The sequence below is a fragment of the Nelumbo nucifera genome, chromosome 3 (assembly GCF_055504915.1).
Source record: "Nelumbo nucifera cultivar China Antique chromosome 3, China Antique-T2T, whole genome shotgun sequence".
Lineage (NCBI taxonomy): Eukaryota > Viridiplantae > Streptophyta > Magnoliopsida > Proteales > Nelumbonaceae > Nelumbo > Nelumbo nucifera.
The window spans coordinates 62627349-62650999 of NC_142651.1; the positions used below are offsets into that span (position 1 = coordinate 62627349).

The window sequence follows — 23651 nt, forward strand, 5'->3', positions numbered from 1 at the left end:
TAGCAGTACTCGAAGTGCAAGTGGAGTCTACATAGCACAGGTCGGTTACCAGCCCAGAACACTTTTTTCTGCTGTAACAGAGCTGCTTCAGAACTGTGACAGTCTCGGCAAGTCTGAAACTGTGTTGCGAGCTGTCAGGACCTGCTGAGGTTACTTCGGCTAATCAGAACCTGCATCAGAACTGGTTCAGAAAAACCTTTACAAGACTGTGGCGACTTCAGTTACAGATCATTTCCAGGTCGGTTACCAGCCCTACTCCAGCTCTGTGAACTGGTTCAGTTACAGAATTTTTTTTTTTCCTTGCTGCTGTACCCGAACTGGTTTAGTCCAAGTGAAGCCTATCTGTGTGCTATCAGCACTGTGAACTCTGTGACTACTTCGGCCAGCCCTAACCAGAACCACCAACAGTACTGTGAACAACTCCTTGACCGAAGTTAGGATGTCATCACTATCCGGTGAAGTTTCTTCTAAAGATAACAGACCTGTAATAAGGTCCTCAAACCTGGAGAACCCTAATCTGCATAGCTTGCAGATTACAAGTGTGCTATTGGATGAGTAGAACTTTAGAGAGTGGTCCGTCTCAGCAACACTGTTTATTACCTCTCGTGACCTCACTGGCTATTTGGATGGAGATAAAAATGAACCAGAAATCAGCAGCCCTGAATACACTGTGTGGCACAAGGAAAATGCCACAGTTACGTCTTAGTTGCTGGTCTCCATGACTCCTCGGGTGGCCAGAACTGTTCATCATTTTCCTACAGCCACTAAAATCTGGGAGAAAGTATCTAAGACATATGGCCAAAAGAAGAATAATGCTAGAATCTACAGACTGAACCAAGATATTGCAGCCCTAAGGCAAGGAGACATGTCTGTGGCAACATACTTTGCAACACTGGAAGGTCTCTGGGAAGAGCTTGACCATCACATGATTTTAGATTGGGAAAATGCTAGGGATAAGGAGAGGCATGACAAGCAGATTGAGGAGGGCAGAGCCTTCAAGTTCCTGGCAGGCTTAGACCCTATATATGAAGGTGTAAGGTCACAGATTCTAGGAAGAGATGAATTATCTGAGCTTCATCATGTTTACTACCTGGTGAGGATTGAAGAAGTAAGGAGAAAGGAGATGCAGGTTGACTCCCAGACAAGCAACAGAATTATCTGGGGAACATTCAGCCTTAGTCTCCACTAAGGGAAGCAGATTTTCAGACAAGAAGTCCCTCAAGTGTACCCATTGTGGTGGTGAGAAACACACAAAGGAGAAATGTTGGGTCTTGTACCCTCATCTGAAGCCAGCTGCTCTGAGAAAGGAAAAAAGGCAACATAAGGGCCACATAGCAAGTGGGAATCTTGCTACCAACAGCAGTAGTGACATCTCACAGAGTACTCAGCCAGTGTCCTCTTCCACCACAAAGCAGGTTGTTGATTCCTCTGGACCAAGTACCTTGGGCTTTACAGCTAGTGAGGTAGAGGTTCTCAGTTGGGCATTTGCCCGTCTGAAGAACAATCCTTTAGCTTCCACCTCTCTTGCCAAGTCAGGTACAGCCTACGCATTTAGTGCAACTAGTTCCATTAATTCTAGCTCTTGGGTGATTGACTCAGGAGCCACTGACCATATGACACATATGTCCTCATTATTCTCCTCATATCATTTATTGTCTGGCCAGGATAAGATGAGAGTAGCTGATGGGTCCCTCTCCACCATCTCGGGAAAGGGAGTGGTTAACCTAAGCAAGGATCTCTCTCTTAAATCAGTCTTACATGTTCCTAGTCTTACATCAAATTTGTTGTCTGTTTCAAAGCTTACAAGAAATTTGAACTGCAGTATAACTTTTTTTCCCTCTCATTGTGTTTTCCAGGACAGATTGACAAGGAGAACGATTGGGAGTGGTCATAAGTATGAGGGCCTCTACTATTTTGATGCAGATGTCAGTTCAGCACTGCAAGCTTCTGCTACTACTAGTCCAGAAAGTGTGGAGTCAAGAGCTAGGCTGCACTTGTGGCATGCTAGGCTAGGTCATTTGTCTTTTTCTTCTTTAGCAATGTTGTTTCCCGATTTATGTAAGGGCATTCCGAGTCAAAGTTTAGTTTGTGATGTGTGTCAAATGTCAAAACAATGCAGATCAATGTATCCAATTTCTAGTAATGAAATTCAAGCCCCTTTTGATTTGGTCCATTCTGATGTTTGGGGTCCTTCACCCATTGTCTCCATTGATGGCTTCCGTTATTTTATCAGTTTTATTGACCATTATTCTCGGTGCACTTGGATTTATCTGTTAAAAGGACGTGAAGAAGTTCCACGGATAACTATGATGTTTTGCAAGATGGTTGAAACACAATTTGATAAGAAGATTAAACAACTCCGTTCAGACAATGCAGTTGAATATTTTGAAAGATCCCTGAACTCATTCATGGAAGACGAAGGCATGTCACATCAATCATCATGTGCTTACACCCCTCAGCAAAATGGAGTTGCTGAGCGCAAGAACAGGCACCTAATGAAGACAGCTCGAGCTCTACTTTTCCAGCACAATGTGCCCAAGCAATATTGGTCTCAAGCTGTTCTCACTGCATCATACCTGATAAATCGGATGCCATCTAAGGTACTGGGTATGAAGACCCCTTTCTCTGTGTTGTGTCCCACTCTTCCAGAATTTCCTCTTCCCCCACGGGTTTTTGGATGTACATGCTTCATTCATGTGAAGGATCCAAAGAAAACCAAGCTAGATCCGAAGGCTACAAAGGGAATTTTTTTTGGTTACTCTCCTATGCAAAAGTGGTATAAGTGTTATGATCCTGTCTCCAAGAAAAAATGTCACCAGAGATGTAGTCTTTTTTGAGTCTCAACCCTATTTCAAATCTTCTCAGAATTCTCTTCAGGGGGAGACTAGTGGGATGGAAGAGGATCCTCATTCTCCCTTCTTTTTTGTTCCCCTTTCATCACCTTCCACTACCCCTAGCTGTAACATTCCGGGTCGACCTAGTGAGACTCCCGCTGTGCCAGTTACATCTCCAGCTTCAGCTGATGCTCCTAATGATTCCAGCAAGCAAGAGAAAGAGATACTTACATACAGTAGAAGGAAGAAGGGCCCTCAACCTCATGATTGCAACCAGTTGGACTCAGATCAATCTGTCTCTGCAATCCAAGGTAATTCTGACTCTCTCAATTCAGATTTGGATCTTCCCATTGCTCTCCATAAGCCTGTTCGTTCTTGTACCACTCGGCATTCCATAACTGATTATGTCTCTTACTCACATTTATCACCTGCCTATCATTCCTTTGTGTCTGCTCTTTCCTCTGTATGTGTCCCTTCCAAATATTCAGAGGCGGTATTTGATCCAAGGTGGAAAGAAGGCATGAATGAAGAGATGAAAGCCCTAATGAAAGCAAGAACGTGGGAATTGGTGGACCTGCCAGAAGGGAAAGGCATTGTTGGGTGCAAGTGGGTATTCACAGTAAAACACAGGGAAGATGGGTCAATTGAAAGATACAAGGCCAGACTTGTGGCAAAGGGATTTATACAAAAGGAAGGAATTGACTACAAGGAAACCTTTGCCCCGGTAGCAAATCTCAACACAATCAGGGTTCTACTGTCATTACCTGCAAAATTCTCTTGGGAACTTCATCAGCCGGATGTGAAGAATGCTTTCCTAAATGGTGATCTACATGAAGAGGTTTTCATGGAACCCCCACCTAGATATAATGTTGGAAAGAAGGTGTGTAAACTAAGGAAAGCTTTGTATGGCTTGAAGCAATCTCCCCGGGCATGGTTTGAGAGACTTTGTACGGCCATGAAAAAAGTGGGGTACACTCAGAGCAATGCGGATCATACATTGTTTACAATGAGACATGATGAAAAACTTACAGCTCTCATTGTTTATGTGGATGATATGGTGATCACTGGAAATGATGTGAAAGAGATGAAGAGGCTGAAGGAGTTCTTAGCTTCAGAATTTGAGATCAAGGACCTGGGAAATCTGAGATATTTTCTCGGGATTGAAGTTGCTAGATCAAGAGAAGGAATCTACATACGTCAACGAAAATATGTGCTAGATCTCCTAGAAGAAACAGGCATGATGGGGTGCAGGCCAGTAGACACACCAATAGAACCGAACCATGGATTACAAGAATCAATGGGTGAGGAATACTGCGATAAGGAAAGGTACCAAAAATTGGTAGGAAAACTGATATACCTATCCCTCACTCGGCCAGACATTGCCTATGCAGTGCATGTTGTCAGTCAATTCATGCACTCACCAAAGATTCCTCATATGAGAGCAGTGGAAAGAATTCTAAGATACTTGAAAACTTGCCCAGGGAAAGGAATTCTATTCAGGAAGAACAGCATACTTGGAATTGAAGCCTACACTGATGCTGATTGGGCTGGGTTTGTTGGAGACAGAAAATCAACCTCAGGTTACTATAAATTCTTGGGAGGAAACCTAGTCACATGGCGCAGTAAGAAGCAGAATGTTGTGGCTAGATCAAGTGCAGAAGCAGAATACCGAGCTATGGCACACGGGGTTGCTGAACTCTTATGGCTCAAAACTCTCCTTAATGAGCTTGGTATCAAGACTGAAGGTCCTCTCAAGTTGTATTGTGATAATAAAGCTGCTATCAACATTGCCAATAATCCAATACAACATGACAGGACAAAACATATTGAAATTGATCGACACTTTGTAAGAGAGAGAATTGTTTCAGGGGAACTCTGTGTGCCTTATACTCCATCAGAAATGCAGATTGCAGATGTATTAACAAAAGGGCTGGCAACTACAAAGTTCAAGGACATACTTGGCAAGCTAAACATGATTGATATCCATGTTTAGCTTGAGGGGGAGTGTTAGAATGATATGTTAGAAGGCTTGAGTGTGTTCGGCTGATAAGAATTCCTATTAGCCCATTCTTATGTTAATCTTATCTTGTAATTGGGCCTTTACTAATGGGCCTAATCTTGTTTATGTCTTAAGTCTTCTGGGTGTCCCATCACTAATCAGGGGTATCCCAGTAATTTCCTGTACTTTGTACTTCACTTATATATATAAATAAAGGCATGGTCGACTGCAAGTACAGTTCGACATTTCAGCATCTCTTCTTCTTCTCCTCTTCTCCGCTACTTCGACTACAGTGGTTCAGCTTTCACCAACAATCTTTCATATAAGGGCATTAAGGAAGAAATACAATGACAAATGTGCCCCTGATTAGTAAGCAGGAAGAAATGTAAAGAATACAAAATAATCCCAGGCCCATTTATCCCAATAAGAAAGAAACAAAGATAACTAACATAAACATAAACATAAATGGGGCCAAAACCATAATGCTAGGCTACACGACACATTATACCATGTAATAGTTCTGGTAGCTTCCTCCACGTTCAAAAAAACGAGCTATAGCAAATGCAATATCTTCAACAGGTCTATGAGGCACCCTTCCCCCCCAAGATGCAAACCTTCAAAAAGGAAAAAGAATAAACAAACCAACAAAGGTTAAGGTTGGGCATATAAACTTCTATATACATTTTCCATAGAAATCAAACAATTAATTTATCAATCAAGCTCAAAATGAATGATGTGCTGGAGAGAGAGAGAGAGAGAGAGAGGTTACTAGCAGTCATTTATCAGAAACCACACAACAGAAAGGAGAAAATTGTATTTATCAACTAGAATGAATCAGTTAAGCTAAAATAACCAGAAAGTGTTGATTCTCAGCAACAATGTATATCAGAGATGACAGGAAACATTTGTTATTGTATTGGACATCAAAACAATTTTTTTCTCTAAAACGTATTTATGCATGCATGCTCAAATGCAATAAAAGAAAAAATTCACTTCTTTTTGTAAGTGAAACCTTTGGTGAGACATTCACCAATCCTGCTTTTGACAAGATTAGCATGCTCAAAGTTATGCGGTGATCAAAGAGGAGTAAATGATTTTTCTGGAAAGTCAAGGAAACCAAAGAGATTTTGAAATCCAGCAAGGTTGAAGGATATCTACATGGTATTCAAGATTCTTTAGACTATTTCATCAATCTAGAGAAGGAAATTTTGAGTTGGACAATTTATGGGGGTTCTGGAGTGTCCACTTGATCTCCCATTTCTACCAGTAGGTATTGGAGGGTTCCCTACACCCATGTTTAGGATTCCAATCAACCAATCCTAGGATTACTTCTCCTCAGGGGGAGATAGTGAAGCCAGGAGTAGCTCATCAGAAGTTCCTTTTCCAATCCCATTAAGTGAAGAAGGATGTAATGGGGAAGAATGTCAAAGGTGCAAGGATGTGAGAGTTTATCACAGACGATGGAGACGGGTCGATTTTGGACATCAGTAGTGCAGGCCAGTCCTAGTCACCTCTGCAGATCCAGATCCCAGTACCACAGTAGCCCCAGTTCCTTCTACATATTCATATCCAGGTACTACAGTAGCCCCAGTTCCTTCTATAGATCCAGGTCTAGGTACCACAGATACTACAAATGAGAGACATCCAACCATAGAGCCTTCACCTTCATTCAGTGACCTTGATCTCCCTATAGCAATTCGTAAAGGAAAATGCCGTTGCACCACATCTCACTACATTTCTCAGTTCCTATCCTATGATCATTTGTCTCCCTCCTACAAGTCTTTTCTCGCATCCATTGCTGATATTCCCATTCCCATAACAATATAGGAAGCATAGGAAGTACCAGAATGGAAAGATGCGATAAAAGTAGAAATGGATGCCCTCATCAGAAACAATACCTAGGAGATAGTTGATCAACCTAAAGGAAAGAACCAGTTGGATGTAGATGGATATTCACTGTAAAACATAATGTTGATAGTTCTGTTGAAAGGTATAAGGCCCGATTAGTTGCAAAAGGATTTACTCAGACATAAGGTATTGAGTACTTAGAAACTTTTGCACCAGTAGCAAAGATGACCACTATTAGAGGATGTTAAAAATGCCTTTCTCAATGGAGACTTGCAGGAAGAAGTTTACATGCAGCTGCCTCCAGGATTTTTGGTACGGAGACAGGAAAGGTTTGTCGGTTGAACAAAGCTCTATATGGACTAAAACAGTCCCCCAGAGCATGGTTTGACAGATTCAGACGAGCCCTTGATAGGTTCGGATACGTGCAGGCTCAGTTAGACCACACCTTGTTTATTAAGAGTGTGGGTTCCTCCGTAACCTTGCTTACCGTGTATGTGAACGACATTGTAGTAACCGGGAGTGATACTAGTGAGGTTGAGTCTCTTAAGCAATTCCTTCATCAAGAGTTTGAGGTAAAAGATTTGGGGGGAACTACGATACTTCTTGGGCATTGAGGTAGCTAGATCCAAGCATGGGATTTTTGTCTCTCAACGAATGTATGTTCTTGATCTACTAGAAGAAACAAGAAAGTTGGGAGTTAAGCCTGCAGACGCACCTATTGAACAGAACCACAGGATTAGTGTAGAGGGTGGAGAGCCTATTGAAGATAAAACTATGTTTCAACGGTTAGTTGGAAAGCTTCTCTATCTTTGCCTCACACGACCTGACATTAGTTATGTAGTCAGTGTAGTTAGTCAGTATATGCACTCTCCTAGAACTACTCACCTTCTTGTGGTTGAAAGGATATTAGCATATTTGAAGAGGTCCCCAGGCAGAGGCATTTTGTTCAAGAAAAATGACCACATGAAGATAGAAGTTTGCACAGATGCTAATTGGGCTGGGTGTGTTGATGACCAAGGATCTACCTCTGCATATTGTGCCTTTGTAGGAAGTAATCTGGTCTCCTGGAAGAGTAAGAAACAAAGTGTTGTTTCTCGTTCAAGTGTTGAAGCTGAATATAGGTCCATGGCAAATGGTGTGGCTGAGATTCTATGGTTGAGATCATTAAATGAGGAATTGGGTATTGTTTATGAGAAACCCCTAATGTTGTACTGTGATAATTAGGCTGCCATCAATATAACCCATAATCCAGTACAGTACGACAGAACTAAGCATATTGAAGTGGACCTGCATTTTATCAGAGAAAGGGTTACATCTCAAGAAGTATGCCCTCCCTACATCACCTCTAGCATGTAGCTTGCAGACCTACTCACCAAGGTTGTTTCAAGAAAGAGGTTAGAAGAAGATCTATGCAAGTTGGAAATGACAAATATCTACTACCCAACTTGAGGGGGAGTGTAGGAAACTGTGGACCCCACATTAAGTGTATTCGTGTGACACCCAGAGATGTACTTAGATTTAAATTGATTAGGATCAGTTTTCCTAGTAGGATTAGTTTTATTCTATCTTATCTAGGATTTGTTTTATTTTAATCTTATCTTTTATTGCCATGTAAGCATTAAAGTTTTTTTATAATTAGGAAACTATGTATATAAATTAAGGAGTGGGGCGGCTGTTTTAAACACACCAACCACTCTCTTCTTTCTAATACCTCTCCACGAGTTATCCCTCTTCATCTCTCTCCTTTTTCTTCTCATCTTCTCTCTTCCTTTCTTTATTTTCTGTTCAAAACCTAAGAGATATTTGTAGTCTTGTACGACTACTTGAAGAAAGAAGAGAAAACAGAGAAAGAAGAAGAAGAAAAACAGATAAGACAATAGGGCGACACACTCTCTCCAGCCCATAAAATTGATATTTATATTAGGGTTACAATAGTACATGAGATGACCATCTTACCCCCCATTAAGGTCCATGCCCATAAACCACTTAATAACATTACAGCATAACAAAACAAGGTATGACATAACATAAATGGGCCAAAGCCCATACTGTTAAGTCCCACAACAGCTTCTTCAGTGCAAATTATGCTATTTAAAATCCTATTTGCAAGAACTAATGTTTAAAGTATTTGAAAGGTCATTGTTTTTGTTTATTTTAAAAGTTGTATACCATTACTGATTTACAAATAACAAAAAAGGAAATTCAGTAATTTATCCTTTATAGACCATAACAGGAGTGTAAAACATGAAAGAATCCACAAAAAAAAATATGAAATTTTAAAAAGGCACAAGGCACACCAGGCATGCACCTTTTAAAAGGGACTATGCCTAGGTTCAAGCAAGGCATATAGCCTAAAATGCGCCCCACCTGTGTGCCTAGGTGCAGCTTTTAAAAAACAGGATGGACCTATGATCTTCAAACTAGAATGGAAAAGATATTAAGCCCCATTTATAGAAGCAAAAGAGACCCCTTCCAACTGGACATCATTCCCATCGATGATTTTTTTTATCAGACATGAGAGATAAACTACAGGCTAGAGAAACTCTTGCAAAGGAAAATGATGGATTGAAAAATGAAAATATCAGAAGCACAACAGTGAAACAAGACAACTTCACAACAGTGAAACCAGGGAAAGAAGTACTGAAGTGAACTGCAACATAATACAAGGCATCAGCATACCATCCATTCCAATCCTCTGTCCATAGCACTGGTTTCCTATAAGAATTTGGCTTGAAACCATCACAATAGAATCCATTACATGCATCTATCTGCAAAAAGAAATAAATGTGGCAGAAGAATGAGTATCCAAAACTTTAGCTAATAAAGAAATCAACCAGCAAAATAAACCACATCTTCTTTTTCTTTTTCTCTTATTTTTTAGTTTTCTTATTAGCTAAGTTTCTACTTAATTAAACTATTTCTAAATCTTCCGTTACAACAAAAAACAATCACCAAAGGAAAGATAAAAGGGAATTACAATATTTTCAGGAGCATCAGTTTGCTTGCACATAACCCAAGGAACGCCAGCACCAAGCCCAATAGCCATGCTTGCAGCCCATTTAACATAATCTTTTCCTCTCTGGCCATATGAACTTTCAATATTTCCATATTCATTCTCAATCTGTTGAATTTGTTTCCAGTTAGTAAAAAATAATAAAATATTACTTCACAAGACACAGGGACCACTATGAAAATGTATAAATCATAACCCCTTTTATCCACAATTAATAATCCAACTTTAATTGACAGAAAATTAAGAAGTATTGAAGTACTGAAAAAGATGTAATTTAATCATGAGAACATGTATCAGACACAAACCTCAACAAAAAAGAAACAATCATAGAAGTCCAAAAATATCAACATTTCCAAAAAGTTATTTTAATAAATCCTGAGAAAGTTTCTAACTTAATTCATGCATATGTGCAACAAAGGAAAATGTATTCAGTGTTTACTGAATAACATGAAAAATTCAAGATTGCATAAAATTGACATATCAATACAGCACAGAAAAAGAATTTTGTGATACATTAGTGTCGAGGGCTTAAAGTTGCTGGATTGAGAACGGTTATCAAGCTACTCCTAATCACAGATTAAAATTTTGTCCCTTTCTAGGTCATTCATCTAAGCCCACTCATACAGGTGGGATGGAATAGTTTAGGGCCCATTTGAGAGGGCTGAAGCTTTGTTTGAGCTGCTTTGGAGAAGCCACTAAAAGAAGCTTTAGAGGGAAGCCCTATTTCTGGATGAAAGACAGCTATTTCGGGCTTTCTGAGGTTTTTGCCAAACATAACTTACGGACTGTCTGGGCGGGGCCCACCTCATAAAGCTAGAAGCCACTACCTAAAATCCCTCCCAAAGAGGCATTTAATTAAGAAAATAGCCCTGCAATAGAGCCCACTTAAATAATGAGTATCAGTCCCTAAATTGGTTCGAGAAAGATGTGCCCCAATCACAATTTATTAAATCTATAATTAATAGACATGGGCCTAAAGTAAAGCACATTTAAGTGGGCAAAAGGCCCTAAAGAGGGTGGGTCCATGATAGTTAAGAGAGGTCTATCTAGACATTTAAAAGTCCAGCCTCATCTGTTTTTTTTTTTTTTTCGATAACTGAGGAAGAGCATTTGTATTAATATTCAAATAATAAGGGAGGGTGAGCTTCACTCCAAGCTGTACAAGGATCTGTATACAGTATGACTAAATACAAAAAGTCAACTACTGTAATTTGAATTAAAAACGAGGTGCACCTAGTTGTCCTTTGCTTGACTAAAAGAAATACCCCTAGATTCCTCCAAAATAGAAGCTCACCGATAGAAGGTTCTTTGAGCTTTTGCCTTGATGCCCTCCACAGAGCTAGTCTGCCCCTCAGAAATAATCTTATCTCTCTCCCTCCACACAGTCCAGCAAATGGCAAAATGGAGGAATCATCCATGTTGAGTGGGCCGACCTGTGTTTAGTTTATTTCCTTTTAAATTAAGATGTTGTTGGGCCTTGGGCCCATTAGTTTTTATTTTTTAAAGAGCTGTAATTACTTAGGTTGAGTTGCCGCCCTACTAAGGGCATCTTTGTAATATCTCATACTTAAGTTAATTATAAATAGAATGAGGGGCTGGCGGCTAGGGTTAAGTTAATCCATCCTAGTCGACCTTCTTCTCTTTTCTTCCCTTTCCTCTGTCTCTTGCTGAAATCCCCAACTTTCTACTCTTCCTTCACAAGAAGCTTGGCCGAAATCAGCACATAAGGTTTTCTATTTGGTATCAGAGCGGGTTGAAGGTTCTTGAAGAGATTCATTCCTACAGCCCTAGATCAGCCGACTGCATGGAGATTTAAGAGGCTGATCGAAGTTTTCAGGTAAGCCCAGTTTTTGGATTTTCTTGGTGGATCTGTATGCCCTATAGCTGGTCTAGGGTTTCTCATCAGAATCAGGAAAAACTGGAGAAAGGGGAAGAGTCCTGATTTTGTTGGACTCTTCAATTTTGACCTAGGTAGTGGCACCCTATTTTTTTAGGGTTCCTCTGGGCTTTTTGTAAGGGGCGGTTCAAGTTCCATGTGGTTTGGAGGCCTCTAGAGAGGGCGGTTGCTTCTTCTCTCTCTTCTCCCCATCCCACCGAAAAGGAATCTTTCGTGGAAAGAAAGTCCAGGACACCAAAGAAGTGTCGTTGGTTCCAGAAGGTAATCTGTTTATTCTTGTTGCATTTTTTTAGCTGTTTTTTGTACCTCTTTGAGACACATGGAGGGACACAGAGTTGAATATAAGCCCGGGAATGAAATGGGACCAGTGGGAGGAGGTGTTGGAGACCCCTTCGGAGCCGGAACCATTACTACAGTTAAGTTGGATGGTACAAATTACTTGGAATGGTCCCAATCTGCAAAGATGGCCATCGGGGCTCGTGGAAAATTGGGATATATTACTGGTGAAGAGGTAAAACCCGAAACAGGCAACTCCCGGTGGGTGCAAGAAAATTATATGGTAATGACATGGTTGTGCAATTCTATGTTGCCACATATAAATAAAAACTTTTTATGGGCAAACACTGCTAAGGAGATATGGGATGGGGTGGCAGAGACCTATTCACAGAAGGAGAATGTTGCTAGGGCTTATCAACTAAGAAATCAAATTATTGCTACTAGGCAGAGAGATAGATCTGTTGCAGCTTATTTTTCAGTCCTTAAGACCCTGTGGCAGGAGATTGATCATCTAGAGACCTTTGCTTGGGAAACCACCAAGGATGCAGCTACCTATCAAAGACACTTAGAGAAGTATAGGGTGTTTGAATTCCTTGTTGGCCTTAACCCTGAGTATGACATTGCACGACAGCATCTTCTTTCCAGGGACAGTGTCTCTCTCCCAAGCATATGCATTCGTGTCAGGAGAGGAGTGCAGGAGGGATGTAATGATGAAGAATCTCATGACTGATCAGTCTGCTATGGTAAGTGCTGTGAAACCTAAACAGAATGGCAATGAGAATAAGTAGGAAGACAAAAGGGACTTAGTCTGTGACTACTGTAAGAAACCGAAGCATACAAGAGATACTTGCTGGAAGCTTCACCCACATCTTGTGCCGACCAGATTGAAGAATAAGAAAGGAAATGCACATATGGCAGTTACTGGTGACACTCCGGCCCCCCCTACTACAGCTGCCTTGGAGTCTGTTGCAACTGCTGCAGTAAGGGCCGAGCTTGAGAGGTTTGGGTTACTTCTGAATCAAAGGGATACAGCTAGTTCCAATTCAGCTGCAACCGGACAACAAGGTACAGGTAGCACAGGTGGAACTCACTCTACCTCCCTTGCCCACACAGGTAGTCCACATGTCACTGCAAACTATGTTTCTGCTTCAGGTAAGGAGAGATCTCCTTGGATTATAGATTCTGGAGCATCAGAGCACATGACCCATTGCTCCACCATTTTCTCCTCTTACCAGCTCAGTTCTGGCAGAGATAGGGTCTCCATAGCTGATGGATCCCATGTTCCTATTGCTAGGAAGGGATCTGTCAAGATTAATGATTCCATTTGTTTACCCTTTGTCCTCCATGTTCCTAGATTGAGCACCAACTTGTTATCTGTTAGTAGTTTGACTAAGAATCTGAACTACTCAGTAATTTTTTCTCCTAGACATTGTATTTTGCAGGATCTGGATTCAAAGAGGACGATTGGGAGTGGTCGTGAAGTGAATGGAATCTATCTCCTGGATACTCTTCCAATTCACCAAAGTCATCATGTTTGCAAGGACAGTGAGTCAAAATTTGTGGATCATATTATACTTTGGCATAATCGTCTGGGCCATTTGTCTTTTTCTTCTTTAAGTTCTTTGTTTCCAAAACTGTTTGAGTCTGTGAGTCTGTCAAGGTTGAAGTGTGAAGGTTGTGAATTTGGAAAGCATTGTAGACACTCTTTTAAACCGAGTAATAAAAGATGTTCTTCTCTTTTTGATGTTATTCATTCGGATGTGTGGGGCCCTTATCATGTTCCCTCTATGGGCGGCTATCGCTATTTTCTCCTGTTTGTGGATGATTTCTCTCGATATTCCTGGATTTACTTGATGAAATCACGTGATGAGGTACCATCCTTGGTGAGACAATTCCATCAGATGGTATTAACACAGTTTGGAACTAGAATCAAGATGTTCATATCTGACAATGCTCGGGAATATTTTGAGAGACATATTGCCTCATATCTGTTGGAGTATGGTGTTGTCCATCAGAGTAGCTGCTCCTACAGTCCACAGCAAAATGGTGTTGCAGAGAGAAAGAACAGACACATTGTTGAGACGGCAAGAAGCATGATGATCACAGCGACAGTTCCGGTTCGTTTTTGGATTAACAGGATGCCTTCTCGTATACTTGGATTCAGCACTCCATTCAGCCTTCTTTTTCCTCAGGGGGAGATGTTTCATATTCCTCTAAGGGTGTTTGGGTGTGTCTGCTTTGCGCATATTCTTGGTCCTTACTGTTCGAAGCTTGATCCCAAGGCAAAGAAATGTGTCTTCCTTGGATATGCAGAGAATCAGAAAGGGTACCGCTGCTATGATCCAGTCTCCGGGAACCGGTTTGTTACTATGGACATCACCTTTTTCGAATCTACATACTTCTTCTCAAGGAATCCTTCTCAGGGGGAGTGTTTTGGGGAAATAAGTCAGCAGTCTATCCCTCTCCCAGTTCCAGTTCCTGTGCCTACTACTGTGCTTGACAACCATCCGATGTCACCTACCTTGCCCCCCCCCTTTGTGTTCCGTCTCACAATATTACTCACGGCAGAGACTTCATAAGGAGATTGATTCCACTACAGCAGAACTCACACCACTTCCTGTCGATCCCTTGGAGACTCCAGATTCGGCTGATACAGATCCAGGTATTCCTCTTGATCCCTCTACTATTCCAGTTCCCATTGGTCCCACTAACACTGTTACAGATAACCTTGATCTCCCTATTGCTCTTAGAAAAGGGAAGAGGAAGTGCACTACTCATTGCATATCACAATACTTATCCTACAGTGGACTTTCTCCTTCCTACCGTGCTTTTCTTTCTTCTCTTGATTCCGTGTCTATACCCAAGGGTGTTAGTGAGGCTCTCTCCAAACCTGAGTGGAAGGTCGCTATGCAAGAAGAGATGGAGGCTTTGATTAAGAATCAGACATGAGAGATTGTGGACCTACCAGAAGGCAAGGAGACAGTTGGATGCAAATGGGTTTACACAGTAAAGTATAAGATAGATGGAAGCATAGAGAGGTACAAGGCAAGGCTTGTTGCAAAAGGATACACACAAACCTATGGCATTGATTATCTAGAGACCTTTGCACCAGTTGCAAAGATGACCTCTGTCCGGATACTCCTTTCTCTTGCTGCCTCATACTCTTGGCCCTTGTTTTAACTGGATGTGAAGAATGCTTTCCTAAATGGGGATCTGCAAGAAGAGGTGTATATGGATCTTCCAGCTGGTTTTTATGATAATGCTAAAGAGGGAAAGGTATGCAAGCTGAAGAAGTCACTATATGGCTTGAAACAATCCCCCAGAGCATGGTTCGACAGATTCAGAAAGGCCCTGATTGTTTTTGGATACACTCAAACTCAATCTGATCACACCTTGTTTGTGAAGCGCAGGGGATCCTTGTTGTCAATCCTGATTGTTTATGTGAATGATATTGTTGTCACTGAGAATGATCTGAGTGAGATTGATAGTCTGAAGAGGAACCTGCATAAGGAATTTGAGATTAAGAACCTTGGAGAGCTGAGATACTTCTTAGGCATTGAAGTTGCAAGATCGAAACATGGAATTTTTATCTCTCAAAGGAAGTATGTCTTGGACCTTCTCCAAGAAACAGGGAAACTTGGAACAAAGGCAGCTAGCACCCCCATTGATCAGAACCATAGAATCAGTGCATCAGAAGGTGAACCAGTAAAGAACCTTAGGAGGTACCAAAGACGTGGGTCGGCTACTATACTTGTGCATGACAAGACCGGACATCTCCTATGCAGTAAGTGTAGTGAGCCAATACATGCATGCTCCACGAGACCAGCAATGGAAGGCAGTTGACAGGATCCTTGCTTATCTGAAGGGACATCCAGGCAGAGGCATATTGTTTACTGATCATGGACAGCTCAAGCTAGAGACCTATACAGATGCGGACTGGGCAGGATGCCTCGATGACCGAAGATCAACTTCAAGAGTGTGCACCCTAGTTGGGGGCAACCTAGTCTCATGGAAGAGTAAAAAACAAACAGTTGTGGCAAGATCAAGTGCAGAAGCCGAATATAGGGCCATGGCACATGGATTTTTAGAACTTCTCTGAATCCGTTCTCTATTGGAAGAAATCGGTGTTTAGGCAGAAGAACCTATGATGCTATACTGCGATAACCAGGCAGCAATTAATATTGCTCAAAATCCAGTCCAGCATGACCGAACTAAGCACATTGAAGTAGATAGACATTTTATCAGAGAAAGGGTAACTTCTGGAGGAGTTTGTCTTCCATACATTTCTTCTGATCTACAGCTTGCTGATGTCCTCACAAAAGGCGTTGCAAAGAATAAGTTGGAGCATGATCTACGCAAGTTGGGGATGTATGACATCTACTCCCAACTTGAGGGGGAGTGTTGAGTAGGCCGACTTGTGTTTAGTTTATTTCCTTTTAAATTAAGATGTTGTTGGGCCTTGGGCCCATTAGTTTTTATTTTTTAAAGAGCTGTAATTACTTAGGTTGAATTGCCGCCCTACTAAGGGCATCTTTGTAATATCTCATACTTAAGTTAATTATAAATAGAATGAGGGGCTGGCGGCTAGGGTTAAGTTAATCCACCCTAGTCGACCTTCTTCTCTTTTCTTCCCTTTCCTCTGTCTCTTGCTGAAATCCCCAACTTTCTACTCTTCCTTCATAAGAAGCTTGGCCGAAATCAGCACATAAGGTTTTCTATTATCCACAAGATATTTATCATGCTTTAAACATAAAGCATGATAACTAAACCTCACAACACACCCTCAAGTTGAGCATAGATATCTATCATGCTCAGCTTGCCCAACAGTTCATGTAATCTTGTCTTTGGCAATCCTTCGGTGAGAACATTAGCTAGCTATTTTCCAAAAGGCAACTAGGGAATACATAAGTCTCTTGAAATAATCCTTTCCCAAACAAAATGTCTATCAATCTCAATGTGTTCGGTCCTTTCATGCAAAATAGGATTGTTTGTATATTGACACCAACTTGATGGTCACAATAAAGCTTCAAGAGACCATCAATCTAAATTTCCAACTAGTTGAACAAAATTAGAACCCATAGCGTTGCCTCCTAGTTGAACAAAATGTCTATCAATCTCAATGTAATGACATGCGTCACATCCTGAGGAAACCTAAAGATCGTGCTCTAACAACCTTGTGGTCCCAAGTGACACGTGTCCCAAAAGGAGAAACCAATGTTCAAAGAACTGGATCGGGCATAGAACTGGAGAAGGGAGAGGTTCACAGATCATAGGTTCAATCGGGGTCGAACCGAAGGTCAAACCATGACAATGTGGCATATATGTATATGTTGACACAACATGTTTAGTACCGAAGGGTACTTTTGTAATTTCTTCATACTTTATGTTGTACGACCAGCCTAGTATAAATAATAACATACTGCACACGCCTGCAGTGTTCTTTTGGGCTCTCAATCCTCTTGCCTCTCCTCTCTTTCTCTCCTCTCTTTTCTCTTCTCTTTTCTTGCTCAACATGGTATCAGAGCAAGTCGTTCAGGCCTGAAGGGTGATGTCAAGCTAATCTGATTTGTTCATCCTCCAATGTCAAACAGTCAGTCTCTTCATCTCCCAGCCGTATCCATCTGCTGTTCGACCTTAAGCAAGAAGATGCCTGCCTGACTTTTCATCTTCCAGCGCAGAAAGGAGTTCTGGTTATAGAGAGTTTTCTATCTGATGTTCAAAGAAGTCTGCCAACATTGACTGTTCGGCTGCAGCGAAGCTATCATCTGATGTTCGTAGAGAAAGTTCTGGTTTATAGAGAGGATATCATCTGATGTTCAAGAAGGTATTATCTACTGTTCGGGTGCCCTAGTATTCAACTGAAGTTTTTTTTTGTGTTTCTTTGCACCCATTGATGGACTGTTGATGCCCTAATATTCGACTGTGGTGTTCCTTTTGTGTTACTGCTGTTCGGCTACCCTATTGATGGACTGAAGTAGCTCTTTCTTTTTACTTTGGTCTCATTGGCTGTTCGGCTGCCCGGAAGTTGGCACTGTAACAGGTCTGCCGATTAGGTGTGTGGTGAACTTCACCTTGTATCTTCCATTCTGTTGAGAGGTCATATGATCTCTGTAAAACTGTAGGTCATACAGACCCGTTTATGTACTGCAACTGCAGTGTTTGTCTTTTGGTAGGTCATACAGACCTGTTTACATGCTGCAACAGCAGTGTTTATTCTTGGATCCCTGTGAAACCGTAGGACATAAGGACCTGTTTGTGTGCTGCAGTAGCAGTCTTTTTAGTGGGGTGTGACCAAACCAGTCAGGGCCCCGGGTCACAGTTCAACCAGTGCGACCGGATGGTCAGTCCAGTTTTCTAAGCACTGGGAGAAACAAACAAGATCTGTCTCCAAGCATCATTCAAATTAAATCATATTCTAGAATTCTGGTTTCATACTCCCTTACTTCTATAAATAGGGAAACCACTCTCTGTAAAGGGGATCTGATTTTCATTCCACTCAGAGTTAAGTTCTGCCCCCTAGTGGCATCTTCCTTACCGCTTCCAATACTCTAAGTCCATCCTTATCCCTATTGGCTTACACTTCCCCTCTATTTTATTTGTTTGAAAAAGGCTTGGGCAGAACAAAGTAGTGATATCTTGTGTGGAGGGCCCCACCTACAACTAAAGAGAGAAAATGTACACCCAAACACACGTCACAAAAGAATGGGATATAAGTAAGTGAGAAGTGGTTTCACCATTTGCCTTACAATAGACACACATACGAGGAAAAAGGCATTTATTTGCCCTACTTATTTGAAGTACATCACACAAGTGTTTATCTTTCCAAGGAAAGCTTCCCAACAAGAAGGCTTGTACTTTTGGAGGGATAAGCTTGCTCCAAATTTCTTCGCAAGAACCCCCCCCCCCCCCCAAGCTACAGCACTTGATTGTTACATGTTTTATACCTTGTTTCTAAATATTGAATATTATACTTTGTGTTTGTAAGAATTATATGCTTCTAATAACAATCCATGGTTATCTACTTTCTTGAGTGTATCCATGAGTTTTTGTGCATTATCTTAAGATTGAATTTATTGATCTCAATTTGGTACCAACTCTTTAGTCCCCTAGTAATCCATGCAATTCATGTTTAAACTGAACTTCAAAAATATTTTCCAAACCTGCAATAATATGATGGGACCACCTTGCCAAGAAAAGAGCATCTCATCCAGCATTAGATCTACAATCATTTTGACAAATCTATGCATCTCCTCCTGGAAAATGCAACGATGTAATCAATATCAACAAAAGTTACTGGCTAACAAGAGCTATCCATGATCTTAGTCCTCACTCATCATAACAGCAAAATATAATGCAATGACTCATTTAACCTTGAACTCATTTCCACAAAACAAGTATATTTTTGAAAGAAGTACTGAACCAAAATAAAATGCTGCCTTGTATTAGGAAGAGAGAAACAGAAAGAAAGGGAACAGAAAATTATAAACAAACCTATTGGATAATATACAACAAACAATTAGTAACAGAAAGGATAGTTCTAAAATCCTCACAGTACGTGCAATGTAAGATGTCCTTGACAATCAAATATGACCATAAGTATTCTATACCTTGAATGGTGCATTGTTGGTCCGGAATTCTATACCAGGGACATCACGTAGCCAGACTGGAAAACCCCTGCAAGATTATCAACAAAAATAAGATTAGAGATCTCACAAGTGGCACTTACTGGTGTATTGGTCACATCATAAGGAAAATAAATATAAATAAGATCTAAGTAACAGCCCCATTAAAATATATTGTTTTGGGATATTTCAGAAATGGCACAAACTTCAAGTTCTGTAAGACCTCCCAGCTTAACCTTGTCTCCTACCTCAATATGCTCCCAAGGTTCTGTTTGTTTGCAGTGCAAATCTAAACCTGATGCAAATTTTGCACCCAGTTAACTTTTGCATCTATTTATTTTGTGATTATCATTTGCACTCCTATCAGATGCAAAATTTGTACTTTTTGTCTCATCTGCACTAATTTTCAGTGCATTGTAACACCTTCCTCCTACCTTAATTTTCTCTCATATAAAGTTTGGGACAGCATTATCTTACTTCCTACCTCACTTCCAAACAAAAAAAAAAAATACTACTCCTACCACCATTATCTTTCATATAAGGTGGAGAACACATCATTTTACTTCTCACAAACAAAAAAGAAAAGTCAAATCTGAAGCAAAAGTAAACTAGATTCTACAATGAGTGGACTGCAAACAAATTGAGTAAACTGCCATTAAAGAGAAGATAGAGTATAAAGTTTTTTTTTCATCCTTTACCATTCAATACCATGAGAAACTTTAAATAGAAACAATTGTCTTATGAAAGGAACTATATTATAAAACAAAGTAAGAGAGGAAGGCAGTACCCAAAGTTCCATTCAGCACACACGTAAGGCCCTATACGGAGATGGAGGTAAAGTCCACTTGATCCAACCAGTTTCACAAACTTGACAATATCGTATCTCCCTTCAAAATTATACTGAAGAGAAATTATAACAAATAAAAAGAAATTTTCAGTAGGAAAAAAAAAAGTATATTCTAAGTTTTGTGCACAACTTCCATGAGAGAACACCAAGATGAACGACTAACCACACCTGTCCTCTTATTGGCTCATGCCCATTCCAAAATACATAACTTTGGATCATATCTGCTCCACCTTCTTTACTCTTGGCAATTAGATCAGGCCACATCTGCATATGTAAAATAAATTGACTAAAAATGACTTGACTCATAGTATGTATTCGAGCAAAACACACACATTTGTTAATGTGCTTACGCACACACTAGCACAAGACCTTGAAAATGGTCTATTGAGGGATGAAAATACTCCAGTGGGGTAAAAGGAAGAAATAAAACCCCACAATAGTCCAATTTATATCATTAAGCTTAAAAGTGAAATTGAAAATGAAGAAAAGCACAAATAAGTGGATATTAGATCCCAAGGGCTGAATGTATTTCATGAATAAATCAACATAAAAAATCTCTCCTGCAGTGAATTGCAAGTACTTAAAGTAGTTAATGTGGTCTCACAAAAGTCAACACGTATACTTAGAATGCATTCATTAGATAAAATCAAAACTATCAATAATAACTGCCTGGTCAATCATGCCATATTTAAAGAGTATCAATTTTAATATACATCAGTCAGACTCTGGATCACTCAGCAACTGAAATGCAGTGAAGTACAAAAGTAGCCGAAATAGATACCAAGAAAAATCACCTTGCAAGAATCTCGATTACGCGATACTATTTGCACCAAAACTACGCTTAATCAGCGGAAATTTCGAACTTAAAACAGAAAATTTAATCATAACAATGAGAAAACAAAAGATTATCATTACTATCATGACTAAAATCAATCCAAAAACCACCAAATTCTCAAAAAACTAAGTCAAAAGTTAAATTGATGAAAAGCCAGAAATATTGTCTAATCAAGGTAAACCAATGACCTATACAAAACTAAAACTTGATTAAAATCATTAAACTGAAATGATTCGAATCAAATTCATCCAAGCGTAGCAAATTGGAACCTGAATTACAATTCAGGAAAATGATTAGGTAAGTGGGGTACCTCAGGCGTGGCACGAGGGTAGTGGATTCCAGCAGAAATGAGCATACGTCTCTTCCCATCGATGATAAGAGCTCTGTGATCATAGCTTACGTTGAATGGCTTAAAGAACTCTGCTGAAACCGCAAAGTAAGCAACTGAAGCAATAACCAGACACGCAAGCAAAGCTCGAGAACCCAGCATTGTTTCCCGAACGCATAGAAAAGTTAGGGGGAGACTGGAGAGAGGTGGAAGAACTGGTCGGTCTGCTTGCTGGAAATTTGCCAACAAACGACTACGCTTGAGAGTCGCGAGAAGCCGAGAAGTAAGCAATTACCAAACCAAATAAAGTGCCTTGGGTGTCCCAATCGACGGTTCTCGGGTTCTGTCTATGTTTGTTGTTTTTTGGCTTAACTTCTCCTCCACGTTAAAGGATCAATCTCGTGGTTTATTATATATATATATATATATTACTAAAAAGAAAGAAACAGAAAAATTTGTTTGTTGAAGAGGACGAAATCTGCTACCCCGTTGGCGTAGCCTTGGGCTAAGAAGCTCTTCGATAAGAGAATTGCGATACTGATAATCGGATTTGGTCCTCCCAAGACCGTCCGCACACCATCTCACGTTCTCTTACAGCCGTGCATTGGGAATATCTCTACATAAATGCTCACCTTAAAGGCTGTGAGGACTGTGTGAGCACAGTAATGTGAGACCAAATCCAAACTAGGGACATAGATAGTTGGCACATGGGAGTCCGGATCTATTCATCAAAGAGTGGAGACTAGATTTTCTTCTCACACAAGGTGCCTCACACCAACCTCACGCGCACATCCTACCATGCATTGGGAACATTCTAGGGATGAGAGATCCATCATATGGGTGGTCGAACCCTGTAGGAAGATTTGGGCGAAATTTTAAAAATTTCTCTCTCTCCCATCTGGGAATCACACCCTGTTTTAAAAAATTGCATTTTTCAAAGATCAATTTTGAACCGAACCAGATCTGAACCAAAATAGTAGGAGAGGGATATACCTGATACGAATAAATAATATCTTCCAATGGAGGTGTTCACACCCAAAGAAGGTTCCAAAAACTGCTCCCACTGAAAATGACACAGTGCAGAGTGGAGCAGAATCAGCAGTGTTCTTCCAAAGAACCAAATCCTTCACCAAGAATTCATGGAGAGTAGGTGAGCACGACTCCCAATCAGTTTTTCACCAAAAACTGATATCAAGAACGCTTCCTGATAGCTCCTACAACAATGGAGGTCGAACTGGCTATGGACACAACTAGAGGAGAACGCAGGGAGAAGATGGCACAGTCACACTGGTGCAGTCTTCTCTTTGTGTAAACTGAGATCTGATCTCTGGAATTTTTGTGGGAAGGGGTGAATGGTTCGCCCCCTCCTCCTTTTATAGCCTTAAAAAGAGCTCCTAATCTCATTAGGAATTTCTTAATCCAAATTTGTATTTGGATAAGGAGTTCTCTTTAAGAGATAAGGATAAGATAAGTACATTATCTTATCTGCAGATTAGATCAGCTCTCTCCTAATCTCATTAGGAGGTTTCTAGATCCAAATCTGTATCCAGATCTAGACTCTCTGAGTGGATAGGGTAAGATCCTATCCTATCTGCTGATCCAATCCCAGATCCGCCCCTCTATTTAATTAATCCAACTAAACCAGTTCGAAATGGGCTTTACGCCCAATAAGTCTGTGTGATTATTAACCTTCCAAATTGCTGCCCAGTTGGGCTTTCTTGTATGCCGTGGGACCCAAACATTGATCTACATATCAGCCACATGGCTTCAGCCCAACTTCTGTTACAAGGCCCGGCCGAATTCACTGTAGGAAACAGTGAACCCCCTAAAGCCCATCACATTGACTCCTAATGGGCCCAACACTTACATTAAGTGGTCCCTTAGCCAAGCCACCTTATAAAAACCCAGGGACTGTGGGCAAATGAAAGATTAGCCCATCAGGCATTACCCTCAATGATCTTACACTTAACCTCTCAGCCCATAATGATCAAACACTTTCCGACAAAAAAGAACTCTTCCTCGACTGCAAAGAACAGTATTGCACTCTCTACTCACATGGATCCCGGGAATAAAAACCTTTTGCAAACATTTTGAAACCATAATATATATATATATGAATATCTGTATATAAATATATTTTGCAAAACAAATT

The 23651-nt window shown here is 40.6% G+C and overlaps 1 protein-coding gene across 6 annotated transcripts in view; it reads right to left on the minus strand.

Moving 5' to 3' along the window:
• BGAL9 (beta galactosidase 9) overlaps positions 1–21900 on the minus strand; it is a 162676-nt gene extending 140776 nt beyond the window's left edge. For 3 of the 6 annotated variants that reach the window (XM_088901849.1, XM_088901851.1, XM_088901850.1), the window contains exons 1-8: positions 21482–21899; positions 20505–20600; positions 20277–20389; positions 19475–19541; positions 19028–19120; positions 9659–9802; positions 9361–9449; positions 5342–5447 (exon numbers count right to left, since the gene is read on the minus strand). In XM_088901849.1, coding sequence (XP_088757975.1) covers positions 5342–5447; positions 9361–9449; positions 9659–9802; positions 19028–19120; positions 19475–19541; positions 20277–20389; positions 20505–20600; positions 21482–21661 — 888 coding nt within the window. In that variant the 5' untranslated portion in view covers positions 21662–21899. Of the gene's footprint in view, positions 1–5341; positions 5448–9360; positions 9450–9658; positions 9803–19027; positions 19121–19474; positions 19542–20276; positions 20390–20504; positions 20601–21481 lie in introns of all 6 variants that reach the window. The other 3 variants (XM_010275743.2, XM_010275742.2, XM_088901848.1) reach the window with 3 other exon arrangements.
• Between the last annotated feature and the right edge of the window lie 1751 nt (positions 21901–23651).